The 26049-nt window shown below is 46.9% G+C and overlaps 1 protein-coding gene across 8 annotated transcripts in view; it reads left to right on the forward strand.

The window, feature by feature from the left end:
• The window catches only part of CTNNA2 (catenin alpha 2), a 3078224-nt gene that overhangs the window by 307480 nt on the left and 2744695 nt on the right, over positions 1-26049 (forward strand). Inside the window, exon 1 of one of the 8 annotated variants that reach the window (XM_068274989.1) lies at positions 7659-7717. The exons of the other annotated variants lie outside the window; for them this stretch is intronic. Coding sequence (XP_068131090.1) covers positions 7697-7717 — 21 coding nt within the window. The 5' untranslated portion in view covers positions 7659-7696. Of the gene's footprint in view, positions 1-7658; positions 7718-26049 lie in introns of those variants that run through there. 8 annotated transcript variants of the gene reach the window in all.

Genomic DNA, 26049 nt, shown 5'->3' on the forward strand with positions numbered 1-26049 from the left:
CTAACTACCGTATATTCCGGCGTATAGGACGACTGGGCGTATAAGACGAGTACCCCCCCCCAACTTTTACAGTTAAAATATAGAGTTTGGGATATACTCGCCATATAAGACTGCTCCTTGTCTAACGCACACCAAATAAAAATTCACAAAAAAAAACTTCATATACTGGTGCTATGTATGAACAGATACTGGTGCTGTACTGTATGTGGTACCCAGTATAGAACAGTATACAGGTGATTGACTGGTTGGATTGGTCAACTCTCCCTAAATGGATTGGTCAGCTCTCCCTGTCTCCCTGTTTATTGGAGCGGTATGGAAGAATAGATTGTGCTGTGCCCATAAAACACGCCTCTTTCACCCATCTGGCCCCGCCCTTGTATCTTATTTACCTCCTCTGCCTCTCAGATCTTGCACATATGCGCCTGTGCTGCTTAGCTACAGCCCTCAGAAGCAAGATCTGAGAATCGGTAACAGGATAGGGCGTATCACCCGACATCAATGACACTCGGCGTATAAGACGACCCCTGACTTTTCAGAAGATTTTCAAGGGTTAAAAAGTAGTCTTATTTGCAGGAATATACAGTATTTATATTGTTGTACTGTATATTGGCATGTAACCCTGACCAGCCAGCGATATCACAGCCTCAGTGTGCAGAATTCTCCTCCCAGAGCATTTGGAAGACCAAGAATTATTTCTATTGGCTTCAGGACACTGACTATACAAACATTTCACAGTGATGCCCAGGGCCGGATTTGTACTCTTTACCGCCCTAGGCCACTATCATCAGTTGGCCCCCTTCAGTATAGGTAGCGAGATGACTCCTCCCTGCTTTCCCTTCAGTACAGGTAGCCAGATGACCCCTCCCCCTTCCCTCTAGTATATGTAGCCAGATGACTCCTCTCCCTTTCCCTCCAGTATAGATAGTCAGATGACTTCCTTAATCCCTCCTTTTCCCACCCCCCCCCCCCCCACCTTTCAGTATAGGTAGCCATCTCGCCTTCACACCACAGCAGCCATCTGTGTCACTCATTTCTCCGCTCGTCTCCAGTGCAGAAGCTTCCTCTTCCTTTCCGTCTCCAATGCTGCCCAAGTCCATAGCCGCCGGCCATAATGCAAACGTGCCCAGAGAGCAAGGTGGCTGCTGCACAGGCGGCTAGCAGCAGAGTACCGTGGTCAGGTGCTTGCCTGATCTCCTTGCATTGCAGCATTTGCAAGCTTGCCAATGCTGCACCAGTTTAGCCTGCTGCTTTGGAGCCCTTCCTCCTGTAGTGCCCTAGACCATGGCCTAGGTGGCCTTGGCCTAAATCCGGCCCTGGACTGATGCCCCTACCAGCACTAAAGAAGGTGCCAACTGTGATACATTTCACAATGTGAATCAGGGAGAGGAAAGGCAATGGCAGATTTTACTTTATCCTGGACCCTGCCATGAGACTTTTACGTGTTCTTTGAAGTAGATGGTCTCTGACCATAAAACGTGTCAGGTAACTACCTGGACCATCACCTGAGAGACTCTTCTCTCAGGTAAATAAGAGACTGCACCCTGAGCCCATTCTGAATCTGCTGCCAGGCTTGGGGAGACACAGGGGGCTTCTAAAGGGTTAGGGATAGGTCTCTTGTATTTTGCGACACAAACTATTGCATACGGTCCATTATTTACCCTCGCTGAACACTCTGTTGGTTGTTTTGGGGCCTCCGTAATGCAGGTTTCATTTCAGCCACTGAGAATGTAATTACACTCGTGTGAGATTTTCTGCTGAAAAATGTTATTGTTGAATGTTTTCTTACAGCCTGCTTTAAGTGAAGACTGACTACCTGGGGTGCGATTTAATTTAGAAAATTTTAGTTCCACTTGAAGTGGTTAGTCCACCTAATGAAGGTATTATTTACGAGCAGATGACCTGGGGCCGAGGCATCGGCTGATATCTTGTGTTTCACGGGAGCTTCAGTGCTAAGCCATAAATGAGCAGTTACTAAGATCTATGGGGGTTTTGGAAAGAATTGTATCTTGTGTTTTTTTTTCTTCCTGTAAAAAGCTTGGCCAGCTGACACAGTGACAGGAAATTTGGGCGCTGGAGTCAGTGCAGAAGTGTGGGTGCGCATGCTTCTTTCACCTAAAGAACATTGCAAGGATTAAACACCTCATACCTCCAGCAGATCTTCCAACCCTAGTTCATGCCTTCATCACATCTCGGCTGGACTACTGCAATGCTCTGTGTACAGGCCTTCCAAACAAGGACCTGTACCGCCTGCAACTAGTACAGAATGCCGCTGTAAGGTCAACCTAGTCAACCCCACTATTGCCACATAACACCAACAAAACATAACCAGGGCCGTTTCTTGGGCAGTACGGGCAGGGCAATCGCCCTGGGCACAGACCGGCAAGTAGAAGAAGGGATGCACAGGCAGAAGTACATAACCGCTAGGGAGCTGGTGACGTGCGGTGCGGCCAAATGGAAGAAGAAGGAAGATTACCAGCATGATCACCTTCCTTGACTTCTCCTGGGCTGCCTGCGTCAGATGCCAATTCATCATCACGTCACCACCGCGTGATGACACCTGATGTCCTGTAGCGGTACTGCAGGCTGTCAGTGCATGGTGCCCATGGAGGAGTCGGCTTTCCAGGCTCTCTTCACCTGTGTGTTTTCCTGGTTCCTGCTTCCTCCTGGATGAGCGGCTGGTCACTAGTAAGTAGGCAGATCTACTTGTGACCTGTGCAAGTGTGACTGTCCCTAAAGATTAAGGGTTCACAAGTCCACGGGGGTGGGGGGAGGGGGCACAATTTTTACACCCTCGCCCTGGGTGCAATTTAGCCTAGAAACTGCCCTGATCATAACACATAACACGAACTCTTCGCTCGGTCCACTGGCTACCAATACAATGGAGAATTCTGTTTAAGGCTGGTGCACACCTAGAGCACTTCTGATTGCTTTTTAAAACGCTAGTGCATTGGCTAATGTATTTGAATGGGATGGATCACACCAGAGCCATGTGATTTTTTTCTAAAACGCAAACGTGGGTCCTGTAGCATTTCCGAGCTGATTCAGCCTCAATGATAGGTATAGAAAAGTGGAAAATCGCTCTAAAAAGTGATAGAACTGAGCTTTTTTCCAAGCGTTTTTTTTTTTTCACAAAAGCTGTACACTTCCAGCTCTACTGTACAAAAAAAAATCTCTGCACTAAAATGCTCCAAAAATCACTAGGCATGGGATCGGTTGAAAAGGGCGCCCGAGCTGCCTGTATGAAAGGGGCGCCGCCATAGACATCAATGTTATTTCTGGAAATATGGGCTACAAGGTGCAGAAAAGGGCGCCCGAGTTTTGATATAGGCTACAAGTGGGCTCCCCTTTGTAGCCCATATTTTTTCGGCTACAAGGTTTTCGGCTACAAGCGGGCTCCCCTTTGTAGCCCATATTTTTTTCGGCTACAGTAAGGTGCCCCTCTGTAGCCCATATTATTGACTTTTTTTTGTAGCCGAAGTTTTTATATGGGCTACAAGCACTGTAAGCCGAATTATTTCATTCCCCCACTATCCATGGCGGCCTGGAGGGGGAATAGTAATTAACACATCCCGGAGTTTTTTTGTAGCCGAAGTTTTTATATGGGCTACACCAGGCGCCTTTTTTGTAGCCGAAGTTGGTATATATATGGGCTCCACCAGGCGCCCTTTTTTACCGGCGCCCTTTTCATGTAGACCCCTAGGCATACCTAGAAAATTGCTAGGCACATGCCTGAAATCTCATTGAAAAGTAGCTTTAAAAAACACTTAGCGTTTGAGATTACATGCGCAGAAGACCCAGACTGGACCAGACTGCCAGTTACCAGTGCTAATTGCAGCTGAACAGCAGACCGCGGGAGGACAGCGTGGGATTCAGACGATCTTATGGGGCTAGAGGAAGCCCCGGGTAAGTATCAAATCTTTTGTTATTTTCATCTCTGGGTCACTTTAAAGGATACCTAAAGTGACATGTGACATGATGAGATAGACATGTGTATGTACAGTGCCTAGCACACAAATAACTATGCTGTGATCTTTTTTTTTATTTATCTGCCTGAAAGAGTTAAATATCAGGTATGTAAGTGGCTGACTCAGTCCTGACTCAGACAGGAAGTGACTACAGTGTGACCCTCAATGATAAGAAATTCACCTTTTTATCTCTTTCTTGCTCTCGCCATTTTCTGATAGAAAAGGGTTTTGTAGTTGGAATTTCTTATCAGTGAGGGTCACACTGTAGTCACTTCCTGTCTGAGTCAGGACTGAGTCAGCCACTTACATACCTGATATTTTTTTAACTCTTTCAGGCAGAGAAAGAAAAAAAGGAACACAGCCTAGTTATTAGTGTGCTAGGCACTGTACATATACAGTGGGGTGCAAAAGTATTCGACCCCCTTGATGTTTTCCACATTTTGTCATATTACTGCCACAAACATGAATCAATTTTATTGGAATTTCACATGAAAGACCAACACAAAGTGGTGTACACATGAGAAGTGGAACAGAAATCATACAGGATTCCAAACATTTTTTACAAATCAATAACTTCAAAGTGGTGTGTGCATAATTAGTTGGCCCCCTTTGATCTGAGTGCAGTCAGTTGCCTATAGACATTGCCTGATAAGTGCTAATGACTAAATAGAGTGCACCTGTGTGTATTCCAATGTCAGTACAAATACAGCTCTTCTGTGAGGGCCTCAGAGGTTGTCTAAAAGAATATTGGGAGCAACAACACCGTGAAGTCCAAAGAACACACAAGATCAGACAGGTCAGTGATCAACTTATTGAGAGATTTAAAGCAGGCTTAGGCTACAAAAGATTTCCAAAGCCTTGAACATCCCACGAAGCACTGTTCAAGCGATCATTCAGAAATGGAAGGAGTATGGCACAACTGTAAACCTACCAAGACAAGACCGTCTACCTAAACTCACAGGCCGAACAAGGAGAGCGCTGATCAGAAATGCAGTCAAGAGGTCCATGGTGACTCTGGACGAGCTGCAGAGATCTACAGCTTAGGTGGGAGACTCTGTCCATAGGACAACTATTAGTCATGCATTGTACAAAGTTGGCCTTTATGGAAGAGTGGCAAGAAGAAAAGCATTGTTAACAGAAAGCATAAGAAGTCCCGTTTGCAGTTTGCCACAAGCCATGTGGGGTACACAGCAACCATGTGGAAGAAGGTGCTCTGGTCAGATGAGACCAAAATGGAACTTTTTGGCCAAAATGCAAAACGCTATGTGTGGCAGAAAACTAACACTGCACATCACTCTGAACACACCATCCCCACTGTCCAATATGGTGGTGGCAGCATCATGCTCGGGGAGTGCAACTCTTCAGCAGGGACAGGGAAGCTGGTCAGAGTTGATGGGAAGATGGATGGAGCCAAATACAGGGCAAGCTTGAAAGAAAACCTCTTGGAGATTGCAAAAGACTTGAGACTGGGGCGGAGGTTCACTTTCCAGCAGGACAATGACCCTAAACATAAAGCCAGGGCAACAATGGAATGGTTTAAAACAAAACATATCTATGTGTTAGGATGGCCCAATCAAAGTCCAGATCTAAATCCAATCGAGAATCTGTGGCAAGACCTGAAAACTGCTGTTCACAAACGCTGTCCATCTAATCTGACTGAGCTGGAGCTGTTTTGCAAAGAAGAATGGGCAAGGATTTCAGTCTCTAGATGTGCAAAGCTGGTAGAGACATACCCTAAAAGACTGGCAGCTGTAATTGCAGCAAAAGGTGGTTCTACAAAGTATTGACTCAGGGGGCCGAATAATTACGCACACCCCAGTTTGCAGTTATTTGTACACCACTTTGTATTGGACTTTCACGTGGAATTCCAATAAAATTGATGCATGTTTGTGGCAGTAATGTGACAAAATGTGGAAAACTTCAAGGGGACCGAATACTTTTGCACCCCACTGTACATGTCTATCTCATCATGTCACATGTCAGGACCAGAGACTGCTGGTACAAAATGTAATGAAGTCAAAATGTAATGAAACTTTTTGCTCGTCTTGCTTAGTGCTTGCCAACCAAGTTACTTGTAATTCATGGTTTTACTGTATCTTGGTTTCAGCATCAAAAACTATTCTTATAACAGTATATATTACTGTATGTAGCCCTCTCAGTGATGCTTAACCAAGGTTATGATGCAGGGCCGGATCTTCGACCAGGCAACTAAAGCACTTGCTTGGGGCCGCAGTCACAGTCTAAGGGCCCCAGGCAAGGTAGGTACGGTGTGGCTACTGGAAGCCTTGCTGTGAGAGGAGGCTGCCCTAAGTGCTATCCTACTTGCCCTCCTTCTCCTTGCTGGACGGCGGGTACACAGGAACTGACAGCTCTCTTCCGCAGCACACCCTGGAGTCCTCTCCATGGTTACAGCAACAGCATGTTACCCGTACGTTCCCGCTGCATTACATGACAAGAGACGCGTGCAGTCACATGGTGCTACAGTATCCATGAGGAGGATGCAGGGGGTACTGCGGAAGAGAGCTGTCAGCGCAGGAATGTTGAAGCTGGTGAGTATCTTCTTGTAACCGCACTGTCCCACATGGAGAGGGAGGGAGGGGGGTACTGGTTGAAAGGGGGGAAAATCTGACTATAGGGGGAAAGTGTGTGTGTGTGGGGGGGGGGGGGGGCAAACAGGCTACTTTGCTAAGGGCCCCATGTGGCCTTAAAGGGAACCTGAGGTGGGTTTGAAAAATCCTATTAGGAAACAAAGGTGCATTCTGCATACAATGCCCAGCCTCTGTGTCCCTATAGTGTCCCCTTAGCCTCCTCTATAGCGTGGCTCCCCGCCTGTGTCCCTTCCTCCCTGCCTTGGTAAGCTTCCTCCAATCGGCTTACGCAGGCGGGGAGGGAGGGGACACAGGCAGGGGAGCGGTGCTATAGTAGAGGAGTTGGGGGAGTGGCAGTGACAGACAGCCTTAAGTAAACAGCCAGCTAGCAACAGTCACTAGCCTGGCGTTTTTGTTTTTTTATGGGGACAGCAGAGCACGGGGGGGGGGGGGGGGGATTTTGGGACACAGAGACTGGCCATTGTATGCAGAATGTGCCCTTGTATCCTATAGGATTTTTCGAACCCTCCTCAGGTTCTCTTTAATCTGACTTTGCTATGATGTCATGCAGCCTTCTGCGCCAGAGCACTCTAGATCATCAAATGACATTCCTGCTCACACCACACATAGGGGAGGGGAATATAAAGTATTCCACAGTGATGCACCTGCCAGCAGTAAAGATGGCGGCACTACTATTAATTTACGAATGTAAATCTAAGTGAGGTGTGATTTTATAATGCAAATGCTAACTGAATAATTACCCGATGAATATTGTAAAGAATACACAATTTAAATTATATTCAGCTCCTATTTAATATCACAGTTTGAATATGTGCTGCATGAGTAGCCAAATACACAGTAATTATTTTTATTTTTGAGTATGTTTGCTCTACCCTGTATCAGATTGTTGGCTGGTGAGCTGGAAAAATGTCTAAATAATGGATCCACTGCCGGCCCAGGTGTCCTCTTCTAGGCCCCTCTGCTGTCGCCATCAATTTCTCTTCACTGCTGATATTCAGCTTCACTGCCGCAACTCAGAGAGTGACTGGAAGGTGTCAGCTGCGGATGGACCCAGAAGACACAGCGTCAGAATCAGAGGATATGGAGGAGACGTGGGCAAGCAGTGGGCCGAAGTGAGGAGACATGACAGCTGACCCTGCTGAGGTAATCGTAGAATCCCTCTCCAGCACAGTACTGACGTGCGCTCTGCACTGACTCAAATACACATTTAGAATTGGCATAAGCCCCCCCCCCCCCCCCCCCCCCCCCCCAAAAAAAAATCATGGCTTATACGCGAACAGATATTTTTTGCTTCTGTAATTTACATAAGTAGCATTGAGAGTAATAAACATTTTTCTCCCGCTCTAAATTTGCTCTTCTGTTGTTTCTGGTCGTAAATGCAAAATGGACAACAAGGAAGTGTAGGCCTTGGAAATAGCCGCTTACAGTGGTGCTCATCACGAGTTCTTGATCACAAGCTATTTTCTGCGATCACAAGGTTGTAATCGGCATTATCGATCATGAATGCCGATCACGAATGCACTTGTAATTGCACTCGTTACCAGAATCGTGATCACTAGTCGGCATTTGTGACTAAAAACCCCGCCGACAGTTAATGTAATTTACCGCATTTAAATGTATACTTTTTTTCCTTTTCAACTTTAAAATTGATTTTCTCAAAAACTATAAAGTCTTTTTGAAAAATAGTTTTTCCTCTTGTTCCCACTGTTCTTCTTAACATATCTGGGGCCTGATTCACAAAGCGGTGCAAACACTTTGCACGCCTGTGAAAAGCCCTTTATCACGCCTAAACTTAGTTTAGGCGTGATCTGAAGGAATTCGTGCGAACTCCCGCGCGCAAAGTTTTGCGCGCGGTAGCGCAGCGCACCGTGCTTCGCGCGAAGTGCCCATTAAGCCCTATGGGACTTTGCGCGCGCGCGTGCGCGCGGTAAGTTCGCGCGAGTTAGAGCACAAAGCGGTGATAACTTTGCTGGTGCAAAGGTTATCACGCCTAAAGTCTTTTAGGCGTGATAACTGAGTTATCACCACTTTGTGAATCAGGCCCCTGGTGTTTCTAGCATGTAAGGGCTTTGCTATTAACCACTAAAGTCAGCGGGTTTTTAATCACCAATACCAACTCGTGATTCGTGATTACATGCAGTTATTCGAATTCAAAACCGCACTCGAGTTGGATATCTGTTTCTATTCGTGATAATGAGTCAATTGGTAAGTGGGCGGAGTCAAATTCGTGATCACTCGAATACGTGATTGCCGGTATCCGAGCACCTCTGGCCACTAATAGAATATTGGTAAAATTATCAATATCGTACTATTGGACAGTGGTAATTCCGATAGCAAAGTATTTTTAAATTTTACTGTTCCCTCCTTCTTCTGATTTCTAATCCTACCTGACCCACCCCTGACCGATGCCTAACCTTAACAGTACACCCCCCCCCAGCGATGCTGACATCCCCCTATTGATGCCTAATCCTAACCAACCCCCCCCCCCCCCCCCACTGATGCCTAATCCTGATCAAATTTCCTCAACATTGCCTGCCTAATCCTCACCTACCCCCGTCCCCGACGATGCGCTACTGACACCCCACCCACACCTGACCTTAACTGTTCTACCGTATCGAAAACCCACCGATAACCATAAAATAAAAAAAAAAAAACGAGAGCCCAATATGGTGTAGTATGTTAAAGACAATTGGTAAGTGGTTTAGTGAGAGAATTTATACTCACAAACATGGGTTACCATTCAGGCAACCACTCAATAGGCAGGTGAGGAGATGAGACCTGTCCTCACTCAGGATTAAGAAGTCGCTCTCTGTAGTAAAGAAACAAGAAACGGGGTAGCACTCCCCTCCACCAGGAGTGGACACAGAGTATTTGTATGTAGAACAGAGGCGCCAGCAGGATAAAAGTCAATACAATTTTTAAAAATTGCTTGGAGGAAGTGGTGGGCTTGCCTCCCAAAAGCAGACACGAGATCCTGTCTTCATATAAATCAATACAATTATTATACAGTACCCCAAAAACAGTGCAACGCGTTTCGCAGGCCCAGCCCGCTTCATCAGGCAATAAAAGTGGGGACAAAACAGAATTTCGTCAATAGCAGGTGAGGCGCTACACCTGCTATTGACGAAATTCTGTTTTGTCCCCATTTTTTTTGCCTGATGAAGCGGGCTGGGCCTGCGAAACGCGTTGCACTGTTTTTGGGGTACCGTATAATAAATGTATTGATTTATAAGAAGACAGGATCTCGTGTCTGCTTTTGGGAGGCAAGCCCACCACTTCCTCCAAGCAATTTTTAAAAATGTTATTGACTTTTATCCTGCTGGCACCTCTGTTCTACATACAAAGCCCACCGATAACCATGCCACTTTGGGCGCTAAACAAGATAAACATCAGCTGCTGCAGAAGTTGGGGGGCTCCAGAACCACCCATGTCAGTATCGGCTATGAACTGTAATAGTGGGTTTTAGGACTACCTGCTGTACAAACTGCGCCTAACTAGCGGGCGCTTTAACTGAAGTTTGTATAGTGGGCAACCTCGGCACCCGCTACCTGCCTCCAGCACTCCAGTGGCTAAATTTCCTGCAGGGCCGCCTTCAGGGCATCACAGAGGGGACTGCTGTATGGCGAACAGTGCCACACATGGGTGGCCCATTAATGTGATGAGAGGTGCCAAGAGGCTCATGCAGGAGAACTTGACTCCATGGACCATTTCATGGAACATCAGAAGCTTTTGCCATCAATTACTTTTCCAGGGTGCAACATCCTACTAATCCTACTAATATAATAAATGGGAAAGTTCGGATGTTTGGATGTTTGTTACTCGATCACGCAAAAATGGCTGAACGGATTTGAATGAAATTTGGCACACACATAGTACACTACCTGGAATAAAGTATAGGATACTTTTTATTCCCATAACCAAAAAGGGGGCGGAGACAAATACACATTTCACTGGAAAATGTAAACTGCAGCCATTCTTACACTGTTAATGGTAGCGTTCTCAAACTTTGCACAGTTGGTTGTTGGGTGACTGGGATTAATATTCAGAAAGGTGGGTGGAGTCTATAAAAGCCAATCAAAATTAACCTATTGATTTTCAAGGGGAATATTTACATTGCTGCCATTCTTGCACTGTTAATGGCACAAGCCTCAAACCTGGTACAGTTGATCATTGGGTGACTAGGGTTCAATTTCAGACAGGGGGTGGAGCCACAAACAGCCAATTAGATTTGTTATATTCCAATGCAAATTATTGATGCCAAACACCGCAAAGATCACAAACTTGGTAATTGATTAATTGTGTGTTAGGGTTAGAAAAGTAGGCACAGCCAACACCAGACAAATACACAAATGGGCAATTCCGGGTAATAAGTGGGCGGAGACAAATACAATTTTTACTGGGAAAATGTAAACAGCAGCCATTCTTACACTGTTAATGGTAGGGTTCTCAAACTTTGCACAGTTGGTTACTGGGTGACTGGGGTTAATATTCAGAAAAGTGGGTGGAGCCTACAAAAGGCAATCAAAAATTACCTATTGATTTTCAGGGGAATATTTCATTGCTGCCATTCTTGCACTGTTAATGGAACAAGCCTCAAACCTGGTACAGTTGATCATTGGGTGACTGGGGTTTAAATTTATAAAAGGGGGTGAAGCCACAAACAGCCAATATGAATTGTTTCATTTTAATGCAGGTTATTAATGCCAAAGACAGCAAAGCTCACAAACTTGGACATTACTGAATTATCGCAAATTCTTTCTGTTTTAGGAAAGCAAACTTTTGTTTTTCTTAACATCTTAGTAAGGGGGCTTTTAGGACCATTGTAGTCCCTTACACACCCCAATGAGTTCTGGGTCACCATGAGCTTGCTGGTTAGTCTGTGCCTCTCGGATTTACAAGCCCTACTCCATAGAGCCAAATTAATCCATGCCATGCACTGATGAGGATCAAACAATCCGAAAACAGTCTGTATGCATGTTGGATTATTATGGCTCTGTACATATTTACAAGCTGACACATCATTGCATTCCAGCGGTTCTGGAGGTGTGTTTAGCTTCTAAGGGTACAATGGTTAATTTGCATATATTCAGCAGTGGTGCCTGGGAGACATCTCGAGCTCACTCCAACCTGAATTATCGCAAATTCTTTCTGTTTTAGGAAAGCAAACTTTTGTTAAACTTGGTCATTGAGTTATTGATTAATTGTGTGTTAGGTTTAGGAAAAGTGGGCGCAGCCAGCACCTGCAAAATACATAAGCAGGCAATGCCGGGTCATCAGTAGGCGGAGACAAATGCAAATTTCACTGAGAAAATGTAAACTGCAGCAATTCTTACACTTTTAATGGTAGGGTTCTCAAACTTTGCACAATTGGTCACTGGGTGACTGGGATTAATATTCAGAGAAGTGGGTGGAGCCTACACAAGCCAATAAAAATTCACCTATTGATTTTCAAGAGGGAATATGTAATTGCTACCATTCTTGCACTGTTAATGGCACAAGCCTTAAACCTGGTACAGTTAGTCATTGGGTGACTGGGGTTAAATTCAGACAAAGGGGTGGAGCCACAAGCAGCCAATCAGATTTGTCTAATCTCAATGCAAATTATTGATGCCAAAAACCGCAAAGCTCACAAACTTGGTTATTGAGTAATTGTGTGTTAGGGTTAGAGATAGTAGGCAGAGCCAACACCAGCCAAATACATACCTGAATAATGTTAGGAAATAAGTGGGTGGAGAAAAATTTCACTGAGAAAATGTAAACTGCAGCAATTCTTACACTGTTAATGGTAGGGTTCTCAAACTTTGCACAATTGGTCACTGGGTGACTGGGATTAATATTCAGAGAAGCAGGTGGAACCTATAAAAGCCAATCAAAATCCACCTATTCATTTTTAAGGGGAATATTTAATTGCTGCCATTCTTGCACTGTTAATCACCTGTACCTGGTACAGTTGGCCATTGGTTGATTGGGGTTCAAATTCAGAAAAGGGGTGGAGCCACATCCAATCAGATTAATTTTATTTCATTGCAAATTATTGATGCCAAAGACTGCAGCGCTCACATACTTGGTCATTAAGTAATTGTGTGTTAGGGTTAGGAAAAGTGGGCAGAGCCAACACTAGCCAAATACATACCCGGGCAACGCCGGGCGTCCAGCTAGTTTAAAATATATTGATTATAAATTATAATTTTTGTATTCAGAGGTCAACCCAATGAAGTTCTGTGCTGTTCGTAATCAACTTTACTATAATCATAAGCAAGTGAAAAATAGAATTTGTAGTTCCCTGATGTTTGCCGTCTGTTAATAGCTGTGCTCAGGAACCCTGCCAGTTCACACTTCGTATGATTTACCGCAGACCATCTGCAGACACTTGCAGGAGTCTCTGCCCTCTGTGCGTCCGTGGCTCACATAGGAGCGCAGCTGAATCTGTACTGCGAGAATAAGCAGCACTTTTACCTCTGTGTGTGTGTGAGCTGCATCAGATGGCAGCTTGGCAAGCTAGAGAATGTCTGCACACAGGGGGGTCTCCGGAGATCTCTCCCTGGCCTCTGCTAGACAGTGATATTGTGTGTTCAGGTCTACCAAACCAGAACAAGAGGAGAGCGGAGATTGGAGAGGTCGGAGGGCAGAAGGCAGACACAATGCGGCACTGAGATTGATGGGATTCTTCTACATGTTAGGCTACTGATGATGACATTGTAGAGCGTGTTTCTGAACAGAGTATTTGTTTTTCGGATGTCTTCACACTAAAGTCCTATTTCCATTAGCACGATTCACTACCATTTTCCGCATGCAATTTCAGATGGGTTATCGCAACCTAATAGAGTAAATAAGCTGCACTGAAATCACATGCAGGCAGTTTTCCACAGCAGGCATCCAAATCCCCATAGCAGTGCATGGCAGGGATGTGAATTTGCATTAGCACAGGTGCCACATCCATTACAGAAACAGATGTTGCAGGCTAGTGGAATTGTGCCCTTATCCCTGCAATTTGTCCTGAGTGTTCTTATTTGCGAGTGTGTGATATTATTTTTGTATAATTTTTTTGTTGTATCTTATTGTTTCTTTTTTTTTGTTCATAAAAGTGAATTTTTACATTCTGCTTTTTCCATGCATACTAGTGACGCTAATTTACACTAATTAGTATGTAATTATCTTTGAAAAATAAATTTGCTATGCACTAGAATTTATTCCTCACATTTGCATTTACATGACTCCTCACAAGCCTTTCCTCTTTGCTGGAATTCTTTTCAACATAATAATAATGCTCACCTTTTGTATGTAATCTGGGTTAATTAGAATGTCATAGACAACCTGTTAACTTGTGTGCAATGTCTATTTTTGTGATTTCACATTCGCTGCACATTTAATGCAAGGTAGTGGGAATTTTTGTGTCTGAATTCTGCAAAAGAAATGGCCTATACCAGTGATCTGCAAACTTGGCTCTCCAGCTGTTAACCTCCTGAGCGATAATCCCGAGCTGAGCTCGGGGTATATCGCGCAGGTGGATTTCTCAGGCCCTGGTGGGCCGATTTGCATAATTTTTTTTGTTACACGCAGCTAGCACTTTTCTAGCTGCGTGTAACTTCCGATCGCCGCCGCTCGCCGCCGAGCTGCCGCTACCCGTCGTGCCGCGCAGCCCCCCCCCCCCTCCCCGACCCCTTGCACAGCCTGGCCAGTCAGTGCCAGGCAGCGCTGAGGGGTGGATCGGGACTCCCTCTGACGTCACGACGTCCATGACGTCGGTGACGTCATCCCGCCCCGTCGCCATGGCGACCGGGTTAGCCCAGCAGGAAATCCCGTTCTGAACGGTATTTCCTGCTTACTCTGATTGCCGAAGGCGATCGGAGTGGGTGGGGGGATGCCGCTGCGCTGCGGCTATCATGTAGCGAGCCCTGGGCTCGCTACATGATTTAAAAAATAAAAATTTTTAAAAAATAGTGCTGCGCCCCCTCCTGGGCGATATAATTGTATCGCCCAGAGGGTTAAGGAACTACAAGTCCCACAATGCATTTCCCTTATAAATCACAACTGTGGCTGTCGGACTCCTGCAATGCATTGTGGGACTTGTAGTTCCTTAACAGCTGGAGAGCTAAGTTTGAAGATCACTGGTATAGGCCATTTCTTTTGCAGAATTCAGACACAAAAATTCCCACTACCTTGCATTAAATGTGCAGCGAATGTGAAATCACGAAAATGTATCTGCGTTAAGAGGTAATGCACTGCAGCAGTGCGTTACCATAATGCAACATTTACAACGCAACTTTAACGTCGCACTGTAAACATTGCATAGGCTTAACATTACAGTGCGGTAACCTGCGTTATGTGACTTTATTAACGCAGAACTATAACCTCCCACTGTGAACTTAGCCACAAGACTTGTGATTGACCTAACATTTCAGTGGCATTCAGATTACCTCAGAAAAAATGTACATTCACTGATTGGTCCAATTAGAATGCAAAAAAAAAAAAATTATAAAAAAACAAAACCAAAAACGTCTTGGAAATCAGAGATCTACGGAATCGGTAATTGGCATTACCAGAAATCGCATGAGTGACAGGTGCACGTTAACTTATCACTAACCTAAGGAAAGGTCATATTTATTGAGCAATGGAACTACTAGTGTGGCAAGCAAACTCTTCTCTCTATATTGTATCTATTTATATTGTACTTCTTGTTTGATTAACATTATTATACTGCTTTGAAGATGTGAAATAGAACTCCTGTCCTCCATTCATGATACTTGTAGGCAATAATGGAATTAAATTAAAGGACAACTAAAGTGACAGATATATAGAGGCTGCCATATTTATTTCCTTTTAAGCAATACCAGTTGCCTGGCTGTCCTGCTGATCCTCTGCCTCTAATACTTTTAGCCATAGAACCTGAACAAGCATGCCGCATATCAGGTGTAGTGGTGCTCAAATACCCCTTTTTAAAATTCGAGTTTGGTCGAATTCGAATAGTAAATTATTCGAGGTCATTCGAATATTCGAGTCGAATAATTTTTACTATTCGATTCGACCTCGGACTTCGAGCTCACTATTCGAGTCGGTATTCGAGCTAACTATTCGAGCTGACTATTCGAATTGGCCTTAAATAGCTTCCAACACTTGTTTTGAGGGTGAATGATGCAAGAAACCTCTTTTTTTCCAAGTAACAACAGCAAGTGATTATGTGGGGATGTTCCTTTAAAAAAAAATGTGGAAAGAGAAGTTGTGTCCTTAATTTTGTTCAGTAGTGTTACTGTATATACTTCTTCTTCTTCTTCTTCTTCTTCTTCTTCTTCTTCTTCTTCTTCTTCTTCTTCTTCTTCTTCTTCTTCTTCTTCTTCTTCTTCTTCTTCTTCTTCTTCTTCTTCTTCTTCTTCTTCTTCTTCTTCTTCTTCTTCTTCATCTTCTTCATCTTCTTCTTCTTCTTCTTCTTCATCTTCTCCTTCCTTTTCAATATAGTCTTATTCTTCTTCACGTATTTCTCTTTTCAATTTTTTTTTAAAGAAATGCAGCTATTTTTGAGCGTAACAAATAGCTGGTGGGCGCACGCATGTTGGAAGCGCCATTGTATGTGCTCCCTGGCAGTGGAAACACAAAGACAGCAGGAGGTAAATTCAGCAGCAGGAGGAGGAGGATGAGTGTGTGGCAGCAGGCAGTCAATGAGGCAGGCAGCTCGCCGTGACATAATAGCCCTGGTACCTAGCGGTGATACCAGGGCTGTAAATAAACACAACAGGAGGTCCCAGACAGCGGTCGTGCAGCCCACATTGTGTCCAATACACAACTGGGACAACACAGTTTTCAACCCGGGCACCTCAGAAAAATTAAACCTTTTTTTTTTTAATGGTTTTTTTGGTTTTGCAACCAATATAGCTATTGTTTGACGTAATAGCTGGTGGCAGAGTGGCAGCAGAAGGTAAATCATCTGTGTACCCTGGCAGTGGGAAACACAGACAGACAGCAGCAGCAGGAGGAGGAATGGAGGAGTAGGCGAGCAGCTATTGTTTGACGTAATAGCTGGTGGCAGAGTGGCAGCAGAAGGTAAATCATCTGTGTACCCTGGCAGTGGGAAACACAGACAGACAGCAGCAGCAGCAGCAGGAGGAGGTATGGAGGAGCAGTGTGAGTGTGGCAGCAGGTAGGCAGCGTGACATAATAGCCCTGGTACCTAGCGGTGATACCAGGGCTGTAAATAAACACAACAGGAGGTCCCAGACAGCGGTCGTGCAGCCCACATTGTGTCCAATACACAACTGGGACAACACAGTTTTCAACCCGGGCACCTCAGAAAAATTAAACCTTTTTTTTTTTTTTATGGTTTTTTGGTTTTTGGTTTTGCAACCAATATAGCTATTGTTTGACGTAATAGCTGGTGGCAGAGTGGCAGCAGAAGGTAAATCATCTGTGTACCCTGGCAGTGGGAAACACAGACAGACAGCAGCAGCAGGAGGAGGAATGGAGGAGTAGGCGAGCAGCTATTGTTTGACGTAATAGCTGGTGGCAGAGTGGCAGCAGTAGGTAAATCATCTGTGTACCCTGGCAGTGGGAAACACAGACAGACAGCAGCAGCAGCAGCAGCAGGAGGAGGTATGGAGGAGCAGTGTGAGTGTGGCAGCAGGTAGGCAGCGTGACATAATAGCCCTGGTACCTAGCGGTGATACCAGGGCTGTAAATAAACACAACAGGAGGTCCCAGACAGCGGTCGTGCAGCCCACATTGTGTCCAATACACAACTGGGACAACACAGTTTTCAACCCGGGCACCTCAGAAAAATTAAACCTTTTTTTTTTTTTTATGGTTTTTTGGTTTTTGGTTTTGCAACCAATATAGCTATTGTTTGACGTAATAGCTGGTGGCAGAGTGGCAGCAGAAGGTAAATCATCTGTGTACCCTGGCAGTGGGAAACACAGACAGACAGCAGAAGGGCAGTACACAGCAGCCCACTGTAGGTGTAAAATGTGTGGCTGCAGGCGACGTAATAGTCAAAGTGAACCAGGCTGGCTTAGTGAGCAGGAGCCAGGAGGTGGTAAAGGGTGGTAAGGCACATTAACGATGGTTCCGGCAGCCAGTTCATGTCCCCCTCTCGCCGACAACAGGGGCCAGGAACTCGCCTTCCACCCACGCCTGGTTCATCTTGAGAAACGTCAGTCTGTCCACAGACTTGTGAGACAGACGTGAGCGTTTCTCGGTGACCACGCCACCAGCTGCACTGAAGCAGCGCTCGGACAGCACGCTGGAAGGGGGGCAGGACAGCACTTCCAGGGCGTACTGCGCCAACTCGCTCCAGATCTCCATGCGCTTGACCCAATACTCCATGGGATCAACAGGGGCATCGCTGTCAAGCCCGCTGTACGACCCCATGTAGTCAGCCACCATGCGGGTCAGGCGCTGGCTGTGACCGGAGGAGGATGCTGCTGCATGCATCTCCTCTCTAGTCACTGCTGCCGGAGCCTCTACAGTCCTGTAGAGCTCGTGGCTGAGAGACAGCAGGTCTGTGGGGCGCTTGCTGCTGCTGGATGCAGGCACCTGCTGCTGCCTCTGTGCTGGCTGCTGGACAGTGGGGGTGGAAGGCTGGGGGAAGGCTTCCTCCAAGCGCTCAACAAGGGCCTGCTGCAAGCTCCTTATTTGTTGCGCTGGGTCTCCTCCTGCAGGCGGCAGGAACTGGCTCAACTTCCCCTTGAGGCGTGGGTCCAACATCATGCTGATCCAGATGTCCTCCCTCTGCTTCATCTGGATCACCCTGGGGTCCCTGCGCAGGCACGTCAGCATGTGCGCTGCCATTGGGAAGAGGCGGGCCACGTCTGCTGGCACATCGACGTCAGTGCTGTCCTCATCCTCCTCCTCTGCCGCCTCATCCTCTCTCCACCCCCGCACCAACTCAGCTGCGCTGTGCTGATCCCCCTCATCAGCAGCCAGGTCAGGGACCTCCACCAAGTCCTCCTCCTCCTCCCCCTCAGAGGTGGACTGCGCAGCTGGTTGCCGCTCCTGCTGGTCCAAGGCTGCCGCTCCCTGTTCCAGCAAAGCATCGAGGGCCCTGTTCAGCAGAGAAACCAGGGGCACCCACTCGCAGACCATAGCATGGTCCCTGCTCACCATGTTTGTGGCCTGCAGGAATGGAGCCAGCACTAAGCACACCTGCTGCATGTGCCTCCAGTCATCATCGGGGACGATGGACGGGAAGTTGCTGGTCTTGTCCCTTCTCTGAGCTGCGGAAACAGTGGCCAGGGCAAGGTACTGTTTGACAGCGCGCCTCTGTTCAACCAGACGCTCCAACATCGCCAGGGTGGAGTTCCAGCGAGTCGGAACGTCAAGGATCAGCCGATGGCGTGGCAGATCCAGCTCCTTTTGCATGTCTTCCAGGCTCGCACAGGCTGCAGCCGAGCGCCGGAAGTGACGCACAACATTCCTTGCCGTTTCCAGCAGTTCGCCCATCCCCTGGTAGGTGCGCAGGAACTTCTGCACCACCAGGTTCAGCACGTGGGCAAGACAGGGGATGTGGGTCAGGTTTCCCCTGTCTATTGCGGCAACCAGATTGGCCCCATTGTCGGCCACCACCTCTCCGACTCTGAGGCCTCTGGGGGTCAGCCAAATCCTCTCCTGCTCCTGGAGTTTGGCCAACACATGGGTTGCCGTCAGCTTGGTCTTCCCAAGGCTGACCAAGTGCAGCAGCGCTTGGCAGTGGCGGGCCTTCACGCTGCTGCTGAGGCGGGGGGTTTGGCCAGGTGTGCCGGAGGATGGCAGAGGATCGGAGGAACCTGCTGCAGTTCCCCTGAGCCTGCGGGGTGGCACCACCCACTGTGTTGCTGCTGCTGCTGTGCCCGCTGCTGCTCTCCCATCCTCACCCCCTTCCACCAAGCTGACCCAGTGGACAGTGAAGGACAGGTAGCGGCCTGTCCCGAAGCGGCTGCTCCAGGAGTCCATGGTGACGTGGACCCTTTCACCAACCGCGTGCTCCAGCCCTCGCTCCACATTGGCCATCACAAAGCGGTGCAGTGCAGGAATGGCCTTGCGGGCAAAGAAGTGTCTGCTGGGGAGCTGCCAGTCTGGGGCTGCGCAAGCAAGCAGCACACGAATGTCGCTCCCCTCCTGCACGAGCGTGTACGGCAGGAGTTGGGAGCACATGGCCCGTGCCAGCAAGCCGTTCAGCTGCCGCACGCGACGGCTGCTGGGAGGCAGAGCCCTAACCACCCCCTGGAAGGACTCGCTCAAAAGGCTCTGGCGTGGCCTTTTGCTGACACGGGAATCAGCAGACACAGCAGAGGAGGCCACTGAGGACTGGCTGCCAGAACAGGCCTCAGTGTCGGCGGCAGGAGTTGCAGAGGGGGGAGGAGCAGTGCGTTTCCGCACTCCTGCTGGTGCTGCTGGAGGAGCAGGAGGGCGGGTGGCTGCTGTTGCTGCTGCTGCTGCTGAAGGCTGTGCAGTGATGGGTGTGGTGCCACTGCCAGCACCAGATGCCTTCAGCCTCTGGAACTCCTCATGCTGGTGGAAATGTTTAGCCGCAAGGTGGTTGATGAGCGAGCTGGTGCAGAACTTTAAGGGGTCTGCACCTCTGCTCAACTTCCGCTGACAGTGGTTGCAAGTGGCGTACTTGCTGTACACAGTGGGCATGGTGAAATATCGCCAGATTGGTGACTTAAACATCCCCCTACGGCATGGAAGCGCTGCTGCCTGTCTCCCTGTGGTGGTTGGGGGGGGGGGGGGGCTTGGGGGGCTTGGGTGCGGCTGGTGGTGGTACTGGCAGATGCTGCTGCTGCTGAGCCTGAGACACCAGCAGGCTGTGGGACCTGCCTACTGCTGCTGCCAATGCTTGCAATGATGCGCCTCCTTGCAAGGCCCACAAGAGCATCCTCCTCCTCCTCCTCAGAGCTGCTGAGGACGACATCCCCTGGAGGTGGTGGCACCCAGTCTCTGTCTGTCACCGGGTCATCATCATCCTCCCCCTCCTGAAACATGTCCTGCTGGGATGAGGACCCCCCAAACTCCTCTCCTGATGCATGGATGGGCTGCTTGACTGTCGCCACAGTCTTGCTGTCCAATCCCTCATCCCCCAAAGTGCCCATCAGCATCTCCTCCTCAAGATCGCCAACAACAGCAGACAATTTACTCATGATGCCTGGGGTCAAAAGACTGCTGAATGACAGGTCGGCGAGTGACGGTGAACTGGCCTCCTCCCCAGACCCTGCTGGGCGGCTGCTGCGAACAGGGGTGGTGGTGGTGGTGAGGGTGGAGGCCTCGGATGCAGAGCTGATGGCGGGCTGCTCATCCTCCGTCATGAGTTGCACCACAGTGTCTGCATCCTTTTCCTCAATGGGACGTTTCCGACCCGGCTGGAGGAAAATGGGAGCAGGTGCTACACGCTGCTGCTGCTGTGTCTCTGCAGCGTGAGTTGCAGATGCTCCTGCTGGGCGGCGCCCAAGGCGTCCACGGCCAGTGGCTATGGGAGGAATGTTAGCCACTGACGCTGCTGCTGCTGCTGCGGAACTGTGCATGGTGGCGCGCCCGCGGCCGCGGCTTGCCACAATGCTGCTCCCTCTCCTCCTGATTCCCTTGCTGCCCTTCCCCTTGCCCAAACCGCGCTGGCTGCCACTTCCAGACATCTTAAATGTTTTGGGCGTATAGACAAAAGTTTTGTAAAAGGGCGGGTGAAAGTGGGGTACTTTAATGGAGTGGGTTGGTTGGTGAGGTGACTGAGTGAGTGTCCCCTAGTACAGTAAGTAAGTAGTAACAGTCAGGAAGTACAACTAGCAGTTACAATAATCAGTAGTAATCACAAGTAAATTTAGTGTGTGTACACTCAGACAGTGAGTGCACGCACGCAGGAGCTAGTAGCCTATGAACACAGTGACTGAGTGTCCTAGACTCCTAGTACAGTAAGAGTAAGTAGTAACAGTAAGTACAACTAACTAATTACGATAATCAATCAGCGATCAGAAGGAAATGGAGTGTGGGTGTGTGTACACTCAGACAGTGAGTGCACGCACGCAGGAGCTAGTAGCCTATGAACACAGTGACTGAGTGTCCTAGACTCCTAGTACAGTAAGAGTAAGTAGTAACAGTAAGTAGAACTAACTAATTACGATAATCAATCAGCGATCAGAAGGAAATGGAGTGTGGGTGTGTGTACACTCAGACAGTGAGTGCACGCACGCAGGAGCTAGTAGCCTATGAACACAGTGACTGAGTGTCCTAGACTCCTAGTACAGTAAGAGTAAGTAGTAACAGTAAGTAGAACTAACTAATTACGATAATCAATCAGCGATCAGAAGGAAATGGAGTGTGGGTGTGTGTACACTCAGACAGTGAGTGCACGCACGCAGGAGCTAGTAGCCTATGAACACAGTGACTGAGTGTCCTAGACTCCTAGTACAGTAAGAGTAAGTAGTAACAGTAAGTAGAACTAACTAATTACGATAATCAATCAGCGATCAGAAGGAAATGGAGTGTGGGTGTGTGTACACTCAGACAGTGAGTGCACGCACGCAGGAGCTAGTAGCCTATGAACACAGTGACTGAGTGTCCTAGACTCCTAGTACAGTAAGAGTAAGTAGTAACAGTAAGTAGAACTAACTAATTACAATAATCAATCAGCGATCAGAAGGAAATGGAGTGTGGGTGTGTGTACACTCAGACAGTGAGTGCACGCACGCAGGAGCTAGTAGCCTATGAACACAGTGACTGAGTGTCCTAGACTCCTAGTACAGTAAGAGTAAGTAGTAACAGTAAGTAGAACTAACTAATTACAATAATCAATCAGCGATCAGAAGGAAATGGAGTGTGGGTGTGTGTACACTCAGACAGTGAGTGCACGCACGCAGGAGCTAGTAGCCTATGAACACAGTGACTGAGTGTCCTAGACTCCTAGTACAGTAAGAGTAAGTAGTAACAGTAAGTAGAACTAACTAATTACAATAATCAATCAGCGATCAGAAGGAAATGGAGTGTGGGTGTGTGTACACTCAGACAGTGAGTGCACGCACGCAGGAGCTAGTAGCCTATGAACACAGTGACTGAGTGTCCTAGACTCCTAGTACAGTAAGAGTAAGTAGTAACAGTAAGTAGAACTAACTAATTACGATAATCAATCAGCGATCAGAAAGAAATGGAGTGTGGGTGTGTGTACACTCAGACAGTGAGTGCACGCACGCAGGAGCTAGTAGCCTATGAACACAGTGACTGAGTGTCCTAGACTCCTAGTACAGTAAGAGTAAGTAGTAACAGTAAGTAGAACTAACTAATTACAATAATCAATCAGCGATCAGAAGGAAATGGAGTGTGGGTGGTGTGTGTACACTCAGACAGTGAGTGACCGCACGCAGGAGCTAGTAGCCTATGAACACACAGTGACTGAGTGTCCTAGACTCCTAGTACAGTAAGAGTAAGTAGTAACAGTAAGTAGAACTAACTAATTACAATAATCAATCAGCGATCAGAAGGAAATGGAGTGTGGGTGTGTGTACACTCAGACAGTGAGTGCACGCACGCAGGAGCTAGTAGCCTATGAACACAGTGACTGAGTGTCCTAGACTCCTAGTACAGTAAGAGTAAGTAGTAACAGTAAGTAGAACTAACTAATTACGATAATCAATCAGCGATCAGAAGGAAATGGAGTGTGGGTGTGTGTACACTCAGACAGTGAGTGCACGCACGCAGGAGCTAGTAGCCTATGAACACAGTGACTGAGTGTCCTAGACTCCTAGTACAGTAAGAGTAAGTAGTAACAGTAAGTAGAACTAACTAATTACAATAATCAATCAGCGATCAGAAGGAAATGGAGTGTGGGTGGTGTGTGTACACTCAGACAGTGAGTGACCGCACGCAGGAGCTAGTAGCCTATGAACACACAGTGACTGAGTGTCCTAGACTCCTAGTACAGTAAGAGTAAGTAGTAACAGTAAGTAGAACTAACTAATTACAATAATCAATCAGCGATCAGAAGGAAATGGAGTGTGGGTGGTGTGTGTACACTCAGACAGTGAGTGACCGCACGCAGGAGCTAGTAGCCTATGAACACAGTGACTGAGTGTCCTAGACTCCTAGTACAGTAAGAGTAAGTAGTAACAGTAAGTAGAACTAACTAATTACAATAATCAATCAGCGATCAGAAGGAAATGGAGTGTGGGTGGTGTGTGTACACTCAGACAGTGAGTGACCGCACGCAGGAGCTAGTAGCCTATGAACACAGTGACTGAGTGTCCTAGACTCCTAGTACAGTAAGAGTAAATAGTAACAGTAAGTAGAACTAACTAATTACAATAATCAATCAGCGATCAGAAGGAAATGGAGTGTGGGTGGTGTGTGTACACTCAGACAGTGAGTGACCGCACGCAGGAGCTAGTAGCCTATGAACACAGTGACTGAGTGTCCTAGACTCCTAGTACAGTAAGAGTAAGTAGTAACAGTAAGTAGAACTAACTAATTACAATAATCAATCAGCGATCAGAAGGAAATGGAGTGTGGGTGGTGTGTGTACACTCAGACAGTGAGTGACCGCACGCAGGAGCTAGTAGCCTATGAACACAGTGACTGTCTGACTGAGTGTCCTAGACTCCTAGTACAGTAAGAGTAAGTAGTAACAGTAAGTACAACTAACTAACAATAATCTATCAGTAATCAGAAGGAAATAGAGTGTGTGTACACACAGACAGTGAGTGAGTGCACACACGCAGGAGCTAGCTAGTAGCCTATAAACAGTGACAGTCAGTGAGTGTCCTACTCCTAGTACAGTATAACTACAATACTATTAGTAAAGGACAGCAGAAATACTGGTATAGATGAGAGAAATAAACAGAGGACAGCTGCCCACAGAGGCAAGGCCCCCCTGAGGCCTAAACCTGTAAGCTTGCAGCAGCTGCCTGTCTCTAATGTAACACACAAGCTACTAACTAAAATACAATGTCTATCTAACTAACAACAATATAGGTGTATATGGCAGGTGTAGGTGAGCAAAAACGCTAGGTAAATGATCACAATAGAGCACTTGCTAAGCCAAAGCACAAAGGAGCAACTCTCTCTCTGTACAAGTCTCAGGCAAGCATGGAGAAACGGAACATGGCGGCCGCTATTTATAGGGTAGGGGCTGGCCAGGGTCCCCCTCTGTGATTGGCTGCCGTCAGAGGGCCTGGGAGCCCTCTGATTGGCTCTAAGGACATCAATCTGGGCTATGACGCTATTCGAGCTCGGTACCGAGCTCGAATAGCGCCGTTTGCTCGAATAGCTCGAATAGTGAATGGGCTATTCGAGTGTACTCGGATAGCCCATTCGAATAGCTACAGCTATTCGGAGCTCGAATACCGAGCTCGGATAGCTGAAAAAGAGCTCGAATATTCGAGCTACTCGAATATTCGAGCTCTGCTGAGCACCACTGATCAGGTGTTTCTGACTTTTCAAACTAACAATTGAGCTAATAGGAGTTCAACCACAATAGGTTGATCCCCGCCCCTAATAGGGTACACAATTATAGGGAAATGTAGGTCTTAGACCCTTATCAAACATATAACACCACAAACAAGAAAAAGAAAAACTTCCCCTTTAAAGGGAAGGTCCAAGCAAAATAAAAAATGAGTTTCACTTACCTGGGGCTTCTACCAGCCCCATGCAGCCATCCTGTGCCCTTGTAGTCACTCACTGCTGCTCCAGTCCCCCGCTAGCAGCTTGCCGACCTCGGAGGTCGGCGGGCCGCATTGCATACGTTTTTACGCATTCCAGCTAGTGCAGGAACATTAACACGTATATTTTTACGCATTACTGGTTCAACGCAAAAAAAAATGTACACATTAAACCAGTAACACGTAAAAATGTATGTGTTATTGTTCCTGCACTAGCGGGAATGCGTAAAAATGTACGCAATGCGGCATACCGACCTCCGAGGTCGGCAAGCTGCCAGCGGGGGCTGGAGCAGCAGTGAGTGACTACGAGGGCACAGGATGGCTGCATGGGGCTGGTAGAAGCCCCAGGTTAGTAAAACTCATTTTTTTATTTTGCTTGGAGCTTCCCTTTAAAGTAATGTAATAAATAATATGGCGCTGAATAAATTATAACAGTAATCTTTATTAGCCAAACAACAACATGGTTAAAAACAATTAAAACCAATGCTTGACCACCCGAGCTCATTAATCCCTAGGTAAAAATATAACAAGCCCCACAAATAAATATGTGTCGTTTTGGTCCAATTCAAAATAGTGTCACACCATAAATCTTGCAGACACGTATAGCCATATACATGAACGCACGCATGTAAGCGACTGGTGTGACACTGGATCAAATGGGCACACTGTATAGGTAATATAATAAATATGTACAGACAAATATAACAAGTTGATACTACAGAGTATAGCAGCAATATACAAAAAGTGTTCAATTAGATATGCATATGGATAAAGCGCATCAATTGTCATAAACCACAGTTATTAGAGAAATGTAAGATGTATATAAAAATGGCAGATCCCTGATGTAGCCTCGGCACAACTAGTCAGATTTGGCAT

Source organism: Hyperolius riggenbachi, chromosome 1 (assembly GCF_040937935.1).
Source record: "Hyperolius riggenbachi isolate aHypRig1 chromosome 1, aHypRig1.pri, whole genome shotgun sequence".
Taxonomy (NCBI): Eukaryota; Metazoa; Chordata; class Amphibia; order Anura; family Hyperoliidae; genus Hyperolius; species Hyperolius riggenbachi.